General features: G+C 33.0%; 1 protein-coding gene across 1 annotated transcript in view; it reads left to right on the top strand.

The window, feature by feature from the left end:
- Positions 1-14,410, top strand: part of CCDC171 (coiled-coil domain containing 171) — a 319,953-nt gene that overhangs the window by 141,474 nt on the left and 164,069 nt on the right. Inside the window, exons 19-21 of the mRNA XM_031449678.2 lie at positions 3,018-3,244; positions 3,732-3,914; positions 6,882-7,067. Of these exons, the coding sequence (XP_031305538.2) occupies positions 3,018-3,244; positions 3,732-3,914; positions 6,882-7,067 (596 nt within the window). The remainder of the gene's footprint in view (positions 1-3,017; positions 3,245-3,731; positions 3,915-6,881; positions 7,068-14,410) is intronic.

Here is a 14,410-nt window from a genome sequence, read left to right as displayed (position 1 = left end):
AAGAGTGATAGGTGAGTTAAGGCCATGATCATAGAGAAAACTGAATAGATTGGAAAAATATTAAGCACAGGATGTGGGGGAGATGGCAAGGGAGATGGAGATTTCAAGGATGAGAAAAATGTTCCAAACTGCCTAGAACTGAGTCAAATTTAATGTAGTTAACATTACTCATGATTAACACTTCTAACATTATTATTTACAGTATTCATTATTATTATACTCATGACTAACATTATTATTAAATTAAATAATTACATATTTACATACATATTAAATAATTATTATTCCCTTTTTTCATTAAAGGAATGTTTCTGAATGTGAGGATTCCATTTTAATAAGAAAACATATTGCAGACTGTGCTCTCCCCACACAATAGTTTTATTTTTAGTAGCAGCTGACTTCTGCAATGTTTTGAAGGACTTTTAGTTTTATTACATACAACATCATCAGCATATATTATTCATGCTGTATTCTTTTAGGGATAAATAAAGATCAAATGGCAATGGTTACTGCAATTGAAAGTGGTGGAACTCTTATAATAACTTTTCAGCCTTCCCTCCCCCCTCCCCAAGATCTGTAGTCCACAGGTTTGGAACTGCTGGTAGAAACAGTTATTTATGAATTTGTTTTGAAGACTTTAACCTCAGATGTGCAATATTGCCCCTTCTACTGGAAAAAGTAACTGCAGAACAAAGTCCTCTTCTTTCTTGAAAGACACATGCTACTAAATAGGGAAAAGTGATTAACAAATGTGTTTAACACAAACAAGAATTTGTTAAATGTAACAAGTCAAACATTTTAAACAGTCTAGACAAGTTTAGACATGAGGAATTTTAGTGACCTTATTTTTTCTCTTATTTCCGTATCATTGTACAAGTAATTCTACAACTATGTCACTAGAGGATTTTTTTTGTTTCTTCATTTAATATTGAATTAATTGCACTCTGTACTGTATAATGTGAAGTATATCATATCACTTCTTACTCATCAAAGCATAAATTATTTAGTACTCTTTCTGTAATTCACTTAGTGTGGCAGTCAGGAACTCAGTGTATGCTTCTTTCCCACTTCTTAAAAATTCAGAAGAATGCCTTGTGAAATTATATTGCCACTTCATTTCACCTTTCAGAGTGGTTAGTGTCTACATGACACATTTCTGTGATATAATAAACCACTATTTAAAATTTAATTAAAGTTGATTTTTGCTTCTAAAGACTCTTTATATGTGAAAATTTTATTAATTTTATATTCCTGAAAATATCTTAAAACAATAAGCTTTTATCTTCTTTGTTTAAAAAGAATAATTTTCGACATACCATAAAAGTTAATGTTAACTAATTTCTCTTGGTGTTATTGAATGCATTCTTGTATTCAGCATTGTTGGAGCTGCTACAGAAGTAAAAAGAAATACAATTAGTCCAAAAAACATGTAAAAAATACCCATATATATTCTAGGCTGCACAGTGAAGATAAAAAGAGTTAACTAAGATGAAAAAAGACATAGTCAAGGAGTTGCAAGCTGGTTGGAGAAACGGGGAGTACATATATAGACATTGGAATGATGCATTATATTAAATATTATAGATAAGTAAATAAATTTTACTACTTGTTCATTTATTCAACATATTAAATGCATCCTGTACTTTAGTAACTCTTTACTCAGTGTTCTGCATTATATGTTGATTCTATAAAAAGCTACTAACTTCCTTTTCATTCAAGATTTATTAAGGAGTCTGATTGTTAAGAAAGGACCTGTGCATTTTAATTATACTTTGTATGCCTTCTGTTCATGGGATTCTCAGAGAACATATTTGTGAGAGGCATATAGAATTAAACTTATTTTACTTATATTCTTAGAAGTCGCAGCATCAATTAATGAAAGAAGTCAATTCTATATGGAAGATATTATGCTTTTATCCAATTAACAATTTCTAGTTTATGTATAACTTCTAAGCAATGTGGTTTTCAAATTCTATGACTGTTGTGTCAATTAAAAAAATTAATCTTTCCTTCTATACATTGAAGAATAATAAAAACAAAACAAGGCTCAAATTTCTGAACACAGGGCTTTTGTGAGATGATCCTTTATGACTTAGAAAACCACTGATCACTTTGTCAGTCAGTGTTGCTTTTCAGTGTTGAACCATATGTGTTCTTAGAATTATAAAACATTTTTCTATTGGATAAAACTAGACAGATATGCTTTTTGTGCTTCTAATGTAAAGACAAGATTTAACTTAATTCCAATAGCAGTAGCTCTTGAAATACAGACTCCTATATTACTGAATTTAAACAGTCTCTCCATGCTTGTCATTTTACCCGGATAGTATCGTAAGACAAGTAATGACAGATTAAGACCTGCCTAGCAGAGGGAAAACTAAATTACATGACTTTTATTAAGGCATAAATAAACCTATTAACCATTATCTGGAATACCAATTAGTAGAAAGAGCACTGACAATTTTATTTATCAACATTAAACACAATTATTAATTACAGACCTGATGAATCTAGCAGTGAGCAGGCCACGTTGGATATGCTGGGACCTTAAGTCCATTATATGAGAGGGATGATTACCAAAATCCTGTGGGGAAATGAGTAATTGTAGTTGTAAAATTTTAATTGCCTTGGAATAAGGCAAATTATATTTTCTTGTCTGAGAATATAAATAGTATGACATTAAGGTAACAAGCTTCAGTAGTTGTAAGTAGAAAATGAATTCGTTAGGTTTTAAAACAAAGAAAAGAGTAATGATGAATTTTAGTGTCATAGTGTTAAGTGTGAATGACATACTGTAAATACATGCAGATTTTCTTTAGATACATTATTTAGTGGGTGGCCTATTTTCTGCATAATGAAAATTGATATAGAAGGGGAACTTTTTGAATGAATTACTACAGGTGAATGGGAGTTACATAATTGAGAAAATATTTTCACCCTGTTGTGATTGGCAGTGTTGTGAAACGAACAAGAGACAATTCACATTTTTCTGTGTCTTTTTTTCTTTTTCTTTGAAGATCCAAATTCCAGAATTTGTGGACATTTACTTATAGGGGCAGCCAAGAATTCTTTTGCAAAACTCATGGATAAAATTAGTCTGGCAATGGACAGTGTACCTTTGCACAGCAATAGGAGTATTACATATGTAGAAAAAGATTCCCTGGTTCAGAGGCTGGCCCGTGGACTTCATAAAGTCAACACACTGGCCCTGAAATATGGTCTGCCTGGTCATGTGCCCATTTTGGTATGTATGCAGTTTCATTAAATAAGGATTTTATGACTTGTAAATTTAATTCTGAATTAGACTTATTTGTAGTTTCAATTAGTTGTACACGAGTGTATGTATATTTACTTTAGATTTCATGTAATCATTTAATACAGTAAATAAAAGTACCTCCAAATAAGTGTCCAAAATATCAAAATAACAAAAGTTCTGACATGAGTTCTGAGTTTACTGTTCTATACAAGTATACTGCAGCAGAATTGTGTGAGACATAAACAACTATCCCATTTTCTAGCCATCTACATTACATCTTTTCTTCAGTTGTCTATTTCATATAAGCCAAATTATCGCTCACATAAAAAATAAAGCTTTCACTTATAAGTTTTAGTGATAGCTGGTATTGTTCTCTGTATAACCTAAGTTATGTTTAATTTGGTAAAATGGTCATTGTTATGGATTTACTAGTAAATCTGTAGTGACTTGTAAAATTGCTCTTGTTTAACAATAGAAAAGCACCACATCATTACAGAAGCAAATATTTGCATTTACACAAAGACTGCACGCAGCAGAAGTGGAGCGCCGCTCACTGCGCTTGGAGGTCACGGAATTCAGACGAAATGTGAATGAAATGAAAAAGGAGCTTGACAAAGCCCAGGGTCTCCAAATGCAATTAAATGAATTTAAGCAGTCTGTAAGTATATATGATTTAAAAAACTATGGCTTTGGTGAACTTTCCTATAATATTAAATACATATAATACATATTATGTACATGTAACATATATTTAAAATATCAGAGGGCAAATGCATATATATTTGTTTTTCTTAACTTTTTATTATGTTTTCTTTTTCAAATAATCAAAATCCCATTCATAGAAATGGGATTTCTAGGAAACTTTCCTTCCAAAATGCATGAACAATACTGTATTACACACTTCAACCTTGCTGAGAGACTAGGTCTCAAATGTTCTCACCACAAAAAGAGAAGTAATAATTATGTGACTTGATAGAGATGTTAGCTAATGCTACAGTGGTAATTGTTTTGCAGTATAGAAGTGTTTCAGATTGTACATTGTACACCTTAAACTTACACAATATTATATGTCAATTAAATAAAAAGCACAGCATCATTAAAACTCATGTCAATGAAAAGAACTGAAAAAAAAAAAGAAGAATGATACCAGATGCTTAAAGGAGTACTGATTCTGTGTCAGCAGAACTCACAGCCCTGTTAAAAAGTCTACTGTGACCAAAGGAGTAGAAAATGATTTATAGTTAGGATGGTTAACTGCTGTATCAAGTAAACTTTGATTGAATGACTAGCTTGCAGCAAAAGTAAAGAACGTGTTCCAGGAAATGTTCATTGTGAATTATTTCCACTGAAGTGTAGAAATAAAAATAGGATTAATTGAAGGAATGAGATATGCAATTTTTATATTCGATATACAATTCTGTAGTATAAAGTTAAAAAGTGATGATTTCTAACAGCTAATAACCGTGTTGACCATGTATCAAGCACTGACCCTAAGCACTGTAGGGTGTTGACTCATTTAGTCTTGTCATATCAGTAAGGGTTCAATAATATTATTAAACTTATTTTATGGATGAGGAATGTAGGACACAGAATAGCTAAGTAACTTGCCCAAAGTTGCGCAGCTAGTAAGTAGAAATGCAGGATTTGACCTTTGGTATTCTAGCTCTAAAACTCATACTCTAAAACTCATACAGTTCACTGTAGTGTTAATATTCACATCTAGCTATGTTAATAAAGGATTGTTTCGATAAAATCAAAATAGGTGGCAAAATGATGCTATTTTCCTCTTTAAAAATTGGGGACCATGCCAGGAACCATCATCTTTCATTTATTTCAGGCAAAGTATATAGGAGGGAAACAAAATGGCTTCTTAGAGTTGGTCTAAAATTGTAACATAAAAGGATGTGTCAAAAAGTGAGTCAGTCCTTGCATGTTTTGGAATTCATTGTTCATCTACTGAAAGTTATTCAGTAGCGAATGTCCATGATTTTTTTTTTGTTTGTTTAGCTCTCTACAACCTCTTTCACACACTATCTCTTTCTTATTCTCCATTGTTATGCTTATTTGACCCCACTTACTTGCAGAAGAGTGAACAGAATTGCACCAGTCTCTGGGAGGGATGGATGGACAAGCGAGAGTCTAACATTTGCTAAGTTTTTTGGTAAAGGAGACATTTTGGAGGAGTAGGAAGAAATCAAAAGATAGGGATCTTCATTTACAGAGGTGAAGTGAATTGCAAAGGACAGAATGTTCTGATGGCAAGGAGTGATAATTTAAAACAACATAACAAATAAAAGGTATAAGAAGTACAGAAATAATCTGTTCGCCAGACCCAGAGGCGTTTTATGGCATCAGGGGATGAAGGGATGTTAAGAAGTTGAAATGAAGCTTGAGTGTTGAGAGGAGGCTGTTAGAATTGATGTTTTGAAAGTGGAGGGTTTGATTACAATAGGACAATGTAGGGAGCAAGGCAACTGTTAAGAGGGAGTGAAAAAATAAATGTTTCTTCAAATCTAAACACTGTATAAATATCAGTGATCTGTTAGACACACCTTTACTAGATGACTGTCAGGAAATGAGGCAACTTGCCCCACGTGCCTTGCGATCATTCTCGTTACTTAGATTAACTTAGATATAAGTATTAGACATTTATTTTTATGCCATACTGTTGAGATATTCATTATATATGCCTTTGAAAAGACAAATAATAGTAAAAGATAGTTGCTTCCGGGAGGTAACAGGCAAGTACATAGTGCCAAAGTAAAACTGAATGCTTATATATTATGACGTGGAAAGAACTCATGTAATAAACTTATCCTCAAACTTAGTTTCAGCAAAAGTTTTTTCTTTTTACATGAACTGCATACTTGGTATTATTGGCCCAAGAGGAATATATATTTATTGAGCACCTTTGTATTTTTGTCTGATTTGTCAGAACACTCAGAGATGAAGTCCCCATTCTACTGTAATAGTTCACACATTCCAGATGCCTAGAATCAACAGGATTTTTATTCTGTTCTCCATCCTCAGAGTTTTAAAAATCTTAAATCAGTTGTCTTTATATTTGTGTTAATTATATTAATCCACCTCAAATTATTTTCAATAATGGAAAAGTTATCAATCTTAAATGTGTGTGTATATATTTACACTTAGTATGATTAAGTGACTTGCATGGTTTCTTTTAGTTTTCCACATGTATTTCTCATGTACCTACCATTTGTGAAGCATTCCTTTTCTTTGTACTTCAAGATCAAGATGTTTCTTGTCATTTGTTGTGTGTAATTTTCATTTGTTTAAATGTTTTGCCAGAAGATAATGCAAATATGTTCTGCCCTGGATTCCACACCCCTTAAGGGATTCCAGAGAAGAGCAGAACTTGAAATAAGTTTCCTGAGATTTTGTTTGACTAAAAGGAGAGTTTGGGGAGTATAGCTGTTGTGCTTTAAAAATCAGTGATGTTTTTTATCTTGACTTATGAAATCAAAAAAAACAAATTGTACTTTTGTCTTGTATCAGGGATTTGCAAATGTTTATCTTGCACTTTTTATGTTAACAAATACAGTTCTGAAGATTAAATGATACAACAATGCAGTTAGCTTATAATTAACTTTTTTCCGTTTTTCAGAAATTGATCACCCATGAGAAGTTTGAAAGTGCATGTGAAGAACTGAATAATGCATTACTTCGGGAACAACAGGCACAAATGCTATTGAATGAACAGGCACAACAACTACAGGAGTTGAATTACAGACTTGAATTACATTCCAGTGAGGAAGCTGACAAAAACCAAACTCTTGGAGAAGCTGTTAAGGTAGGAAAACATGCCTTGCATAATGGTTTATTTCCTCTAGGTGTGGGTCTTTGCGGGACTCAGGTGAATCTCTTGAATAGGGAAGAGATGCCAAAATTTGAAATTTTATTCCATGAGAGCTTATAAGGATGGAATGAAATGTAGTTCTAGGACCTCAATTCCAAGCTTGCATTTAGGTGTGTTGAAAAGTAAAAGTAGGCTTTGCTAGTTGGAAACCAAGTGGAGATTTTTCCAGTAATAATTTTATTCTTTGTTTTACTTAGTTCCTCCTCTCTTTAGTTCTTTTCTTTTTCTTGTTTTATGCCCTCGGAACATTGAAAATCCCTGTATCCTTCAGATTTGGGAGTTACGGGTCTGGGTCTGTCTAATTCTTATGTAAGTGTGAGTTTGAGGAGGAGGTGGGGTTTGGTTAGGAAGAGTTGTTCTCCCTGTCGTTTGTTTGTGGGAAAGGTATTTAGAAGGGGAAAAAGAAGTTCAGTAAAATAGCTGTCATTTAGAAAACTTTGTAATGGTATCTAGGACTATGATACCTTTTGGAAATGTTGGCTATAAAATGTAATTGAATTCTAGTTTTCACTAGCGAGGTTATACACACTGGAATGGAAGAACTAATTTCAGGGAAACCAACATGATACAGCACAGCCTGTATAGTAGGTATTGTGTGTCATACCTAATACAGTAAGCAACTCAGAGTTGGTATATAATTTATTATACAAATAATATGTATTTATCCTAATAGCTAAATACTGTTATGAATACTAAGAAAACAATCAAAATTTATTGAGAGCTTCCTGTTTGCCAAGCACTAAATACTGTGTTATCTCATAATCCTCACGTAAACGACGGGATTATTTTCATTTTGTAGATGAGAAAACCAAGATACAGAGAGGCACATAACTTGCACAACCATTAGTAAGTTACAAACCTGGGGAGTCAGAGTTTACATCTGCTTTCCTAATCACAACATTAAATGTATTGTTGATTGACAGCATACATAGGCCAGGCTCTGTACTGTGTCTCTGTGTGGATTGTTTTGTTTCACTCTTAAACTACCCCTGAGAAATAGGCACCATTATTGTTCCCATTCTTTTTTGATGAAATTGAGTGAGTTCAGTGGACTTGCTCAGGGTCTCCGGCCTATACACGTTGAAACTGGAATTCAGTTTTTAGAAAACTGTATTAAAATGATTAACTTATTTTCTTAGGTTAATTAGGTAGACTTAGATTTGTTTCAGCTTCCTTTTCTTTATTATTACTTTCTTTTTTTCTATTATAAGTAATTCTAAGATAAGCAACCCTATAGCTAAATCTTTATATACATATTATGATTATTTCCTCAGGATTAATTCCTAGTTGAAGAATTACTAGGTCTACAGACACATATGTTTTAAAGTGAATTTAAAATTTAAAGTAAATTTTAAGTTTGCCTATGGAAACTTTTACATTCCTAAAATATATGAGAATTTTACTTTTTACCCAAGCTGATTTTTATGATTAAAAAATTTTTGGCCAATTTGATCAATATATTATTGTTACTCAGATTTATATTTTTTGATTGCTAGTCAAATTGAATATTTTTATAAGTATATTGGTCATTGAACAACATTTTTATGCTTCATGTCCCATTAATAGATAATGTAATTAACCATGCTTTGATAAAGCATTGCACTCACGTTGGAGTCTTCTCTTTTTGAAATAGCTTGTAGTTGTGTTTAGGTATAGTATTTTCCAGCAGATAAAAAGCTGTTCATACTAATTTCTTTAAAATGCCAGTAGCTTAAATATTGTTGTCAAGAGTGGAGAACTGTTTAATTACTGTCTCTTAATTAGAGTGAGCAGGTGGTAATGTGAAAATGCTCTCTTGTGGGAGGCAGCATGGTTCAGTGCAAAAAGCACTGGCCTTGGAATAAGTATTTCCAAATGCAAATCCCAGTACTGTCACTTGGGCAAATAACTTAACCTTTCTGAGCCTCAGTTTCCTCTTCTGCAAAATTAGGGATAATGATACTGAAGTTATAGAATTTTTATGAGAATTAATTAAGATCCTGTTTGAAAAACAAGTATATGCTTGATGAATATTCTTTTGTGCTTTTCAGTAATACTTTAACAAGTAGTTTTTTGTGTGTGTCCTGTGCATAACTTAATAAAAACTATTGCTGCTTCTTTTTAAAAACAAAATAAGACGAATAGAAGATATGGAAAATACATAGAGAAAACAAGTTACTCATAACTTAGCATCTGAAAACACCACTATTAACATTTTGTGGCTTTGTTTTTAATCATTTTTCTATCTATAATAGTTTTTATAAATCATACTTTGGACTTGATGCTCAGAATGGCTTTCCTTTACGATACAGCTAGATTTTGATAAGACATTTTGAGTATTACAGCCGTGCATTAAAGAGTAAAGGGAATCTCTAAGAACAAGTGACACCAGCAAACCCCAGTGAGCTGAAATCAAAGTTAGCACTGTGAATAGTTGCTGGGCTTACCCTGCAGGCAAATACCAAAAACCAGTGCTCGAAGTAGGGAACTAAGATTTGGCCTCCAGCAGATTGGGCCTTGAACCCTTGACTCCCACATTAAGAAATTGCCTAATAACCTGAATGGGATAATCTCTGATCAATAGTGTCTAGGCAGAAACTAATATTAAATTTTCTCTGGAAGAAAGCTTGCCTAATTTAGTTCCTTCAAGAGCATCCACAGACTAAGATCAACCAACTAATTGGCACGTGAATAAATATGTTAATCTTATATTCATCCACACTGCTAAACTTCTTTGTAAATTCTAATAATGCTTTATCTGTACTTTCTAAAATTTTCTACGTAGACCATGATTTTATTTGTTCTGTAGTAACAGTTTCGTTTCTCCTTTTCAAACCATAATCCTTTAATTTTTTTCCTCCCCTGCCTTAATGTACCGGCTAGGATATGATGTTGAGTAAAAGTATAATAATTCTATATTATCGGGGTTAAAATATTTTTAAATACACCGCAGGCCTATGCCACACATGAATGTAGGGTTTTAGTTATGCTACCTTTAGGTCCAAGGACTGTTCAGCTGGGAAATTATCTTCAGGGTGTCCAATCCTTGTAGAACCAGTGTGACCTTGCAGAAGTAACCTTGAAAATATTCAGTGAGGATGCTTCTGTAGCTCACAGAACACACAAAAGACTTTTATGGAGAATTCAGTATTACAAACCATTGGAAGAAATGAGTTGTACATCAAATGGGAAAGTTTACACCTGAGGTGGTAGGCATTCTCGAAGTATTGGCAGGTACTTTAAAAGATACTTTAAATATTTTTAAAAGTTTTAAGAAATAGCTTATGAATAGATAAAGGACAAGAAATAAAAATATAGTCATTGAAATGAAAAACTCAGTGATTGATTTGAACATCAGAGACATTGATGAAAAGATACTAGCGAATTGAAATTAGCTGAGGAAAAATATACATGGCTCAGTGCATTTTGACAAATGTATATGTGTATAACTACCACCACAATCAAGATATAGGACATTTATTTTATCACTCAAATTCTCAAATTTCCCTGTGCTCTTTCCCATTCAGCTACCCTTTTTACTGGCCCCACCCTCCACTCTAGCCTGGCAGCCAGTGACCTGGTATCACTCTAGATTAGATTTGCTTTTATTAGACTTTCACATCAGTGGAATCAGACAATATGTATGTACTCTTTGTGTCTGAGTTCTTTCATTTGGTGTAACAGCTTTGAGATTCATCTATACTGTTTCTTTGTATTGTTGAGTTGTATTCCATTATATGAATATACAGAAATTTGGTTATCCATTCACCTGTTGATAGACATTTAGATTGTTTTCATTTAGGGCTATGATGAATAACACTGCTAAAAACATTCTTGTACAAGTCCCTGGGGTGAGACGTGATTTGACTATTCTTGATAATACCTAGGAGTGGAAATGCTGGATTGTATGGTAAGAGTAAGTTTAAATTTTTAAGAAATTGTCAAAGTCTTTTTCCATAAGGGCTGCATGACTTTACATTTCTAACAACAGTGGAAGTAGGTTGCATGGCTTCATATTCTGGCAAATACTTGGTACTGTCAGTCTTTTTAATTTTAATCTGTTCTAGTGGGTGTGTAATGGTATGTTTTTTGGTTTTAATTTGCATTTCACTGATGATTAATAATGTTAAGTATCTGTTAGTATACTTATTATTGTTAGTCACTCATATGCGTTTTTTGTGAAATATGTGTTCCAATCATTTGATATTTAGCTTTGAGTTGTTTGTTTTCTTATTCAGTTGCAAGAATTCTTTCTTTCTTTTGGATACAAGTCCTCTGTCAGAATATTGAGAATATTATTTCTCAGTCAGAATACTGAATTTTCATTTTCTTAACAGTATCTTTCAAGTAGAAGAGGTTTTAAATTTAGAAGCATTTAAAATGTTACAGTTAATTTTTGTCTTTTATCTAAGAAATGTTTGTTTACTGTGATGCAGAAAAGATTTTTGCCTGTGTTTTCTTTTAGAAAATTTTTTTTTTAGCTTTTACCTTTAGGTCTGTGATTCATTTTGAGTTAATTTTTATGTACAACTTGATGTAAGGGTTGAAGTGTTTTTTTTTTTCTTTCCATATAGATGTTTACTTGTTCCAGTGCCATTTGTTGAAAAGACTGTCCTTTCTCTCTTCAGTTATGTTGGCCCCTATATTGAAAATCACTTGTGTGTGTATGTGTGTGTGTTTACTTATTTGCTTTTGAACTTTATTACTGTTTCAAAAATCTGTCTTTCTTTATGCTCATTCTGTATTGTTTTATTTACTGTGCCTTTATAGGAAGTCCTATAATTCCTATTTTCAAGGTACTGTGGGTATCCCACTTTTTTTTCCCAAAATTGTTTCAGCTGTTTTAGGTCCACTGAATTTCCATACAAATTTTAGAATCAGCTTGTCAGTTTTGTGTAAGACATCAAATTTATTGGTATAAGTTACTTTTAATATTTCATTATTATTCTTTTATGTTTTTAGGATCTGCTGTGATAATCCCTCGTCTATTCTTATATTGGTACTTTGTGTTCTTTCTTCCCTCCCCCTCCCCCCTTTTTTTTCCTCTCATTAGGAATTTATCAGCTTTGTCATTCATTTCAAAAAACAAGTTTTGTCTTTGTTAACATACACTATTGTTTGTTTTCTATGATGTTTATTTCTGTTCTTATCTTTATTATTTCCATTCTTCTATACACTTTGGGTTAGTTTTTCTCTTCTTTCCCTAGGTATTTAAGGATAGGCTTATTAGGTCAGAGATCAGCAAAGTATCACCCAGTGGTCAAATCTAGCCTGCCATCTGTATGTAAAGCTTTGTTGGAATGCTGCCACACTTGTGTATTTACATATTGTCTCTGGCTGCTTTTGTATTACAGTGATAGTTGCAGCAGAGACCGTATGGCCCGCAGTGTCTAAAATATTTATTATCTAACCCTTTAGAAGTATTGAGTATTTTTCAGACCTTTTAGAAATCTCTGCTGTTGGCTAATTATGGATTCCTTTTTATTTTTAGGAGTTGCTCTAGTGTTTACAATATGTTTCCTTCACCTATCATAGTCTATCTTCAAGTAATATTATATCACTTTACGTATAATGTAAGAATCTTACAGCTATATGCTTTCATTTCTTCTCTCCCATTCTCTCTATTGCTGTTGTCATAGATTTTATTTTCACACATTTCAGACCCCATAATATATTGTTGTTTTTGCTTAAAATGGTGAAGTAGATTTTTAAAGAAATTTTACAAGAGAAAAAATTGTCTTTCATTAGTGCCCCCATATTTGAACCATGTTTCCTTTTTATAAGACTTATATTTTCATCTAGTATCATTTTCATTCTACTTGAAGAACTTCCTTTAGCACTTCATATAGTACATATCTTTATTTTTTAAAAGTGTTTAGTATTTAGCCATATGGGTAACCACACTTTGAGAACCACTGGTGTGAAATGCTTGAGAAGACCTGGGAAAGATAAAAGCCAAAGTATGAGTGGCAAAATTGGCTTTACATAGGACCTCCCTTATTATGTATGTAGAAAAAGAGGGGCTTAGATGAGGGCAGTTGTTGGTAAATATTCTTACTGATGTTTCTTTCTTTGTGAAGGAGGTAGACTCATATGCTTTGAATAAGGAGGGAATTTGGAGGACGAAAGCAGTTGGAGAATAGAGAGGATTTGAAGTAGTCGTTACAGAGAGTGGGAGACTAAGTCAACAGTAAGAATATAATCAGAGTGCTAAGCAGAAATATAATTGGAGGGCTTCTTTGAGAGCAATCATTAATCTATGGTAATACTAATTTGCCCTAAGGCATTTGACTGCGTAGATGTATGCACTGAAAAATGAGTACACATGGTGATTGAAGGATTGGGGTTTTGCTAGATATGTTAGACAGGATGATGAGAGGGCAAGGGATGATGGAGTGCAAACAATATTATTATTGGATTAATTGGCCATTGGATCTACACTGGATTAAAAGGGAAATGAAGAAGGGAGAGGGCTAATGGCTTAGGAGATCAATGAATAGTCATGTAATTTATGGTTAAACAATAAATCTGAAAGAATAGTTGTTTGTTAGCAGACAGCAGAGAGCAGGATGCCTGAATCAGTGATTTTGGATGCAGAACTAGTTTATGGGATAGTAGGATCCAGGGTTTGTGTATGGAATGGGATTAAGTAGAGGACATGAAGAGGTCAAGGAAATGAAAAGGTCATAGTTTTAGATGGGTTGACCATATTATCTTTCAGGTTACCCAGAATGATGGAGTAGATATTGGAGTGAGACAGAACTGTGAGCCAGTTAAATGTAGCTGAGAATCAGCATAAGTGTATTTGTAGGAGTAGTATTTCCCATGTATGTAGTTGAGTCTGGCGTCTAGAGCTGCATTATCTAATATGGTAGCCACTAGCCATGTGCAGCTATTTAAATTTAAATTAAGTAAAATTAGTTCCTCAGTCACACTATCTACATTTCAAGTGCTCAATAGCCTCATGTAGCTAGCGACTGCCATATTAGCAGCACAGATAGAGAAAATATATTGTTTGTATCTTTAGTGCTATTGGACCTCTGAGGCAGTTTTGTTAGGCAACATTTCTGTATTTAACATGGGTAGTTTGTAAAACAATGAAAGCTACATATCTAATATATTTTATTTTTTCTCAACTTCCAGTAAGCTTGGATTTAAATTTAGTAACCACTTAGGCTAACCATTTTATCTTAGATCCTGCCTTACATGTTTTTGTTTAATAGAGCTCAGATTCTGTTTAGTGCTAGACACTCCATGTTAATAGAGTAGGTGAAAGAATGATTGAAATAAACAGTGTT

Source organism: Camelus dromedarius, chromosome 10 (genome assembly GCF_036321535.1).
Source record: "Camelus dromedarius isolate mCamDro1 chromosome 10, mCamDro1.pat, whole genome shotgun sequence".
Classification (NCBI taxonomy): domain Eukaryota; kingdom Metazoa; phylum Chordata; class Mammalia; order Artiodactyla; family Camelidae; genus Camelus; species Camelus dromedarius.
The sequence above is the reverse complement of the archived record's forward strand: the minus strand, read 5'-3'. Positions and strand labels throughout refer to the sequence as shown.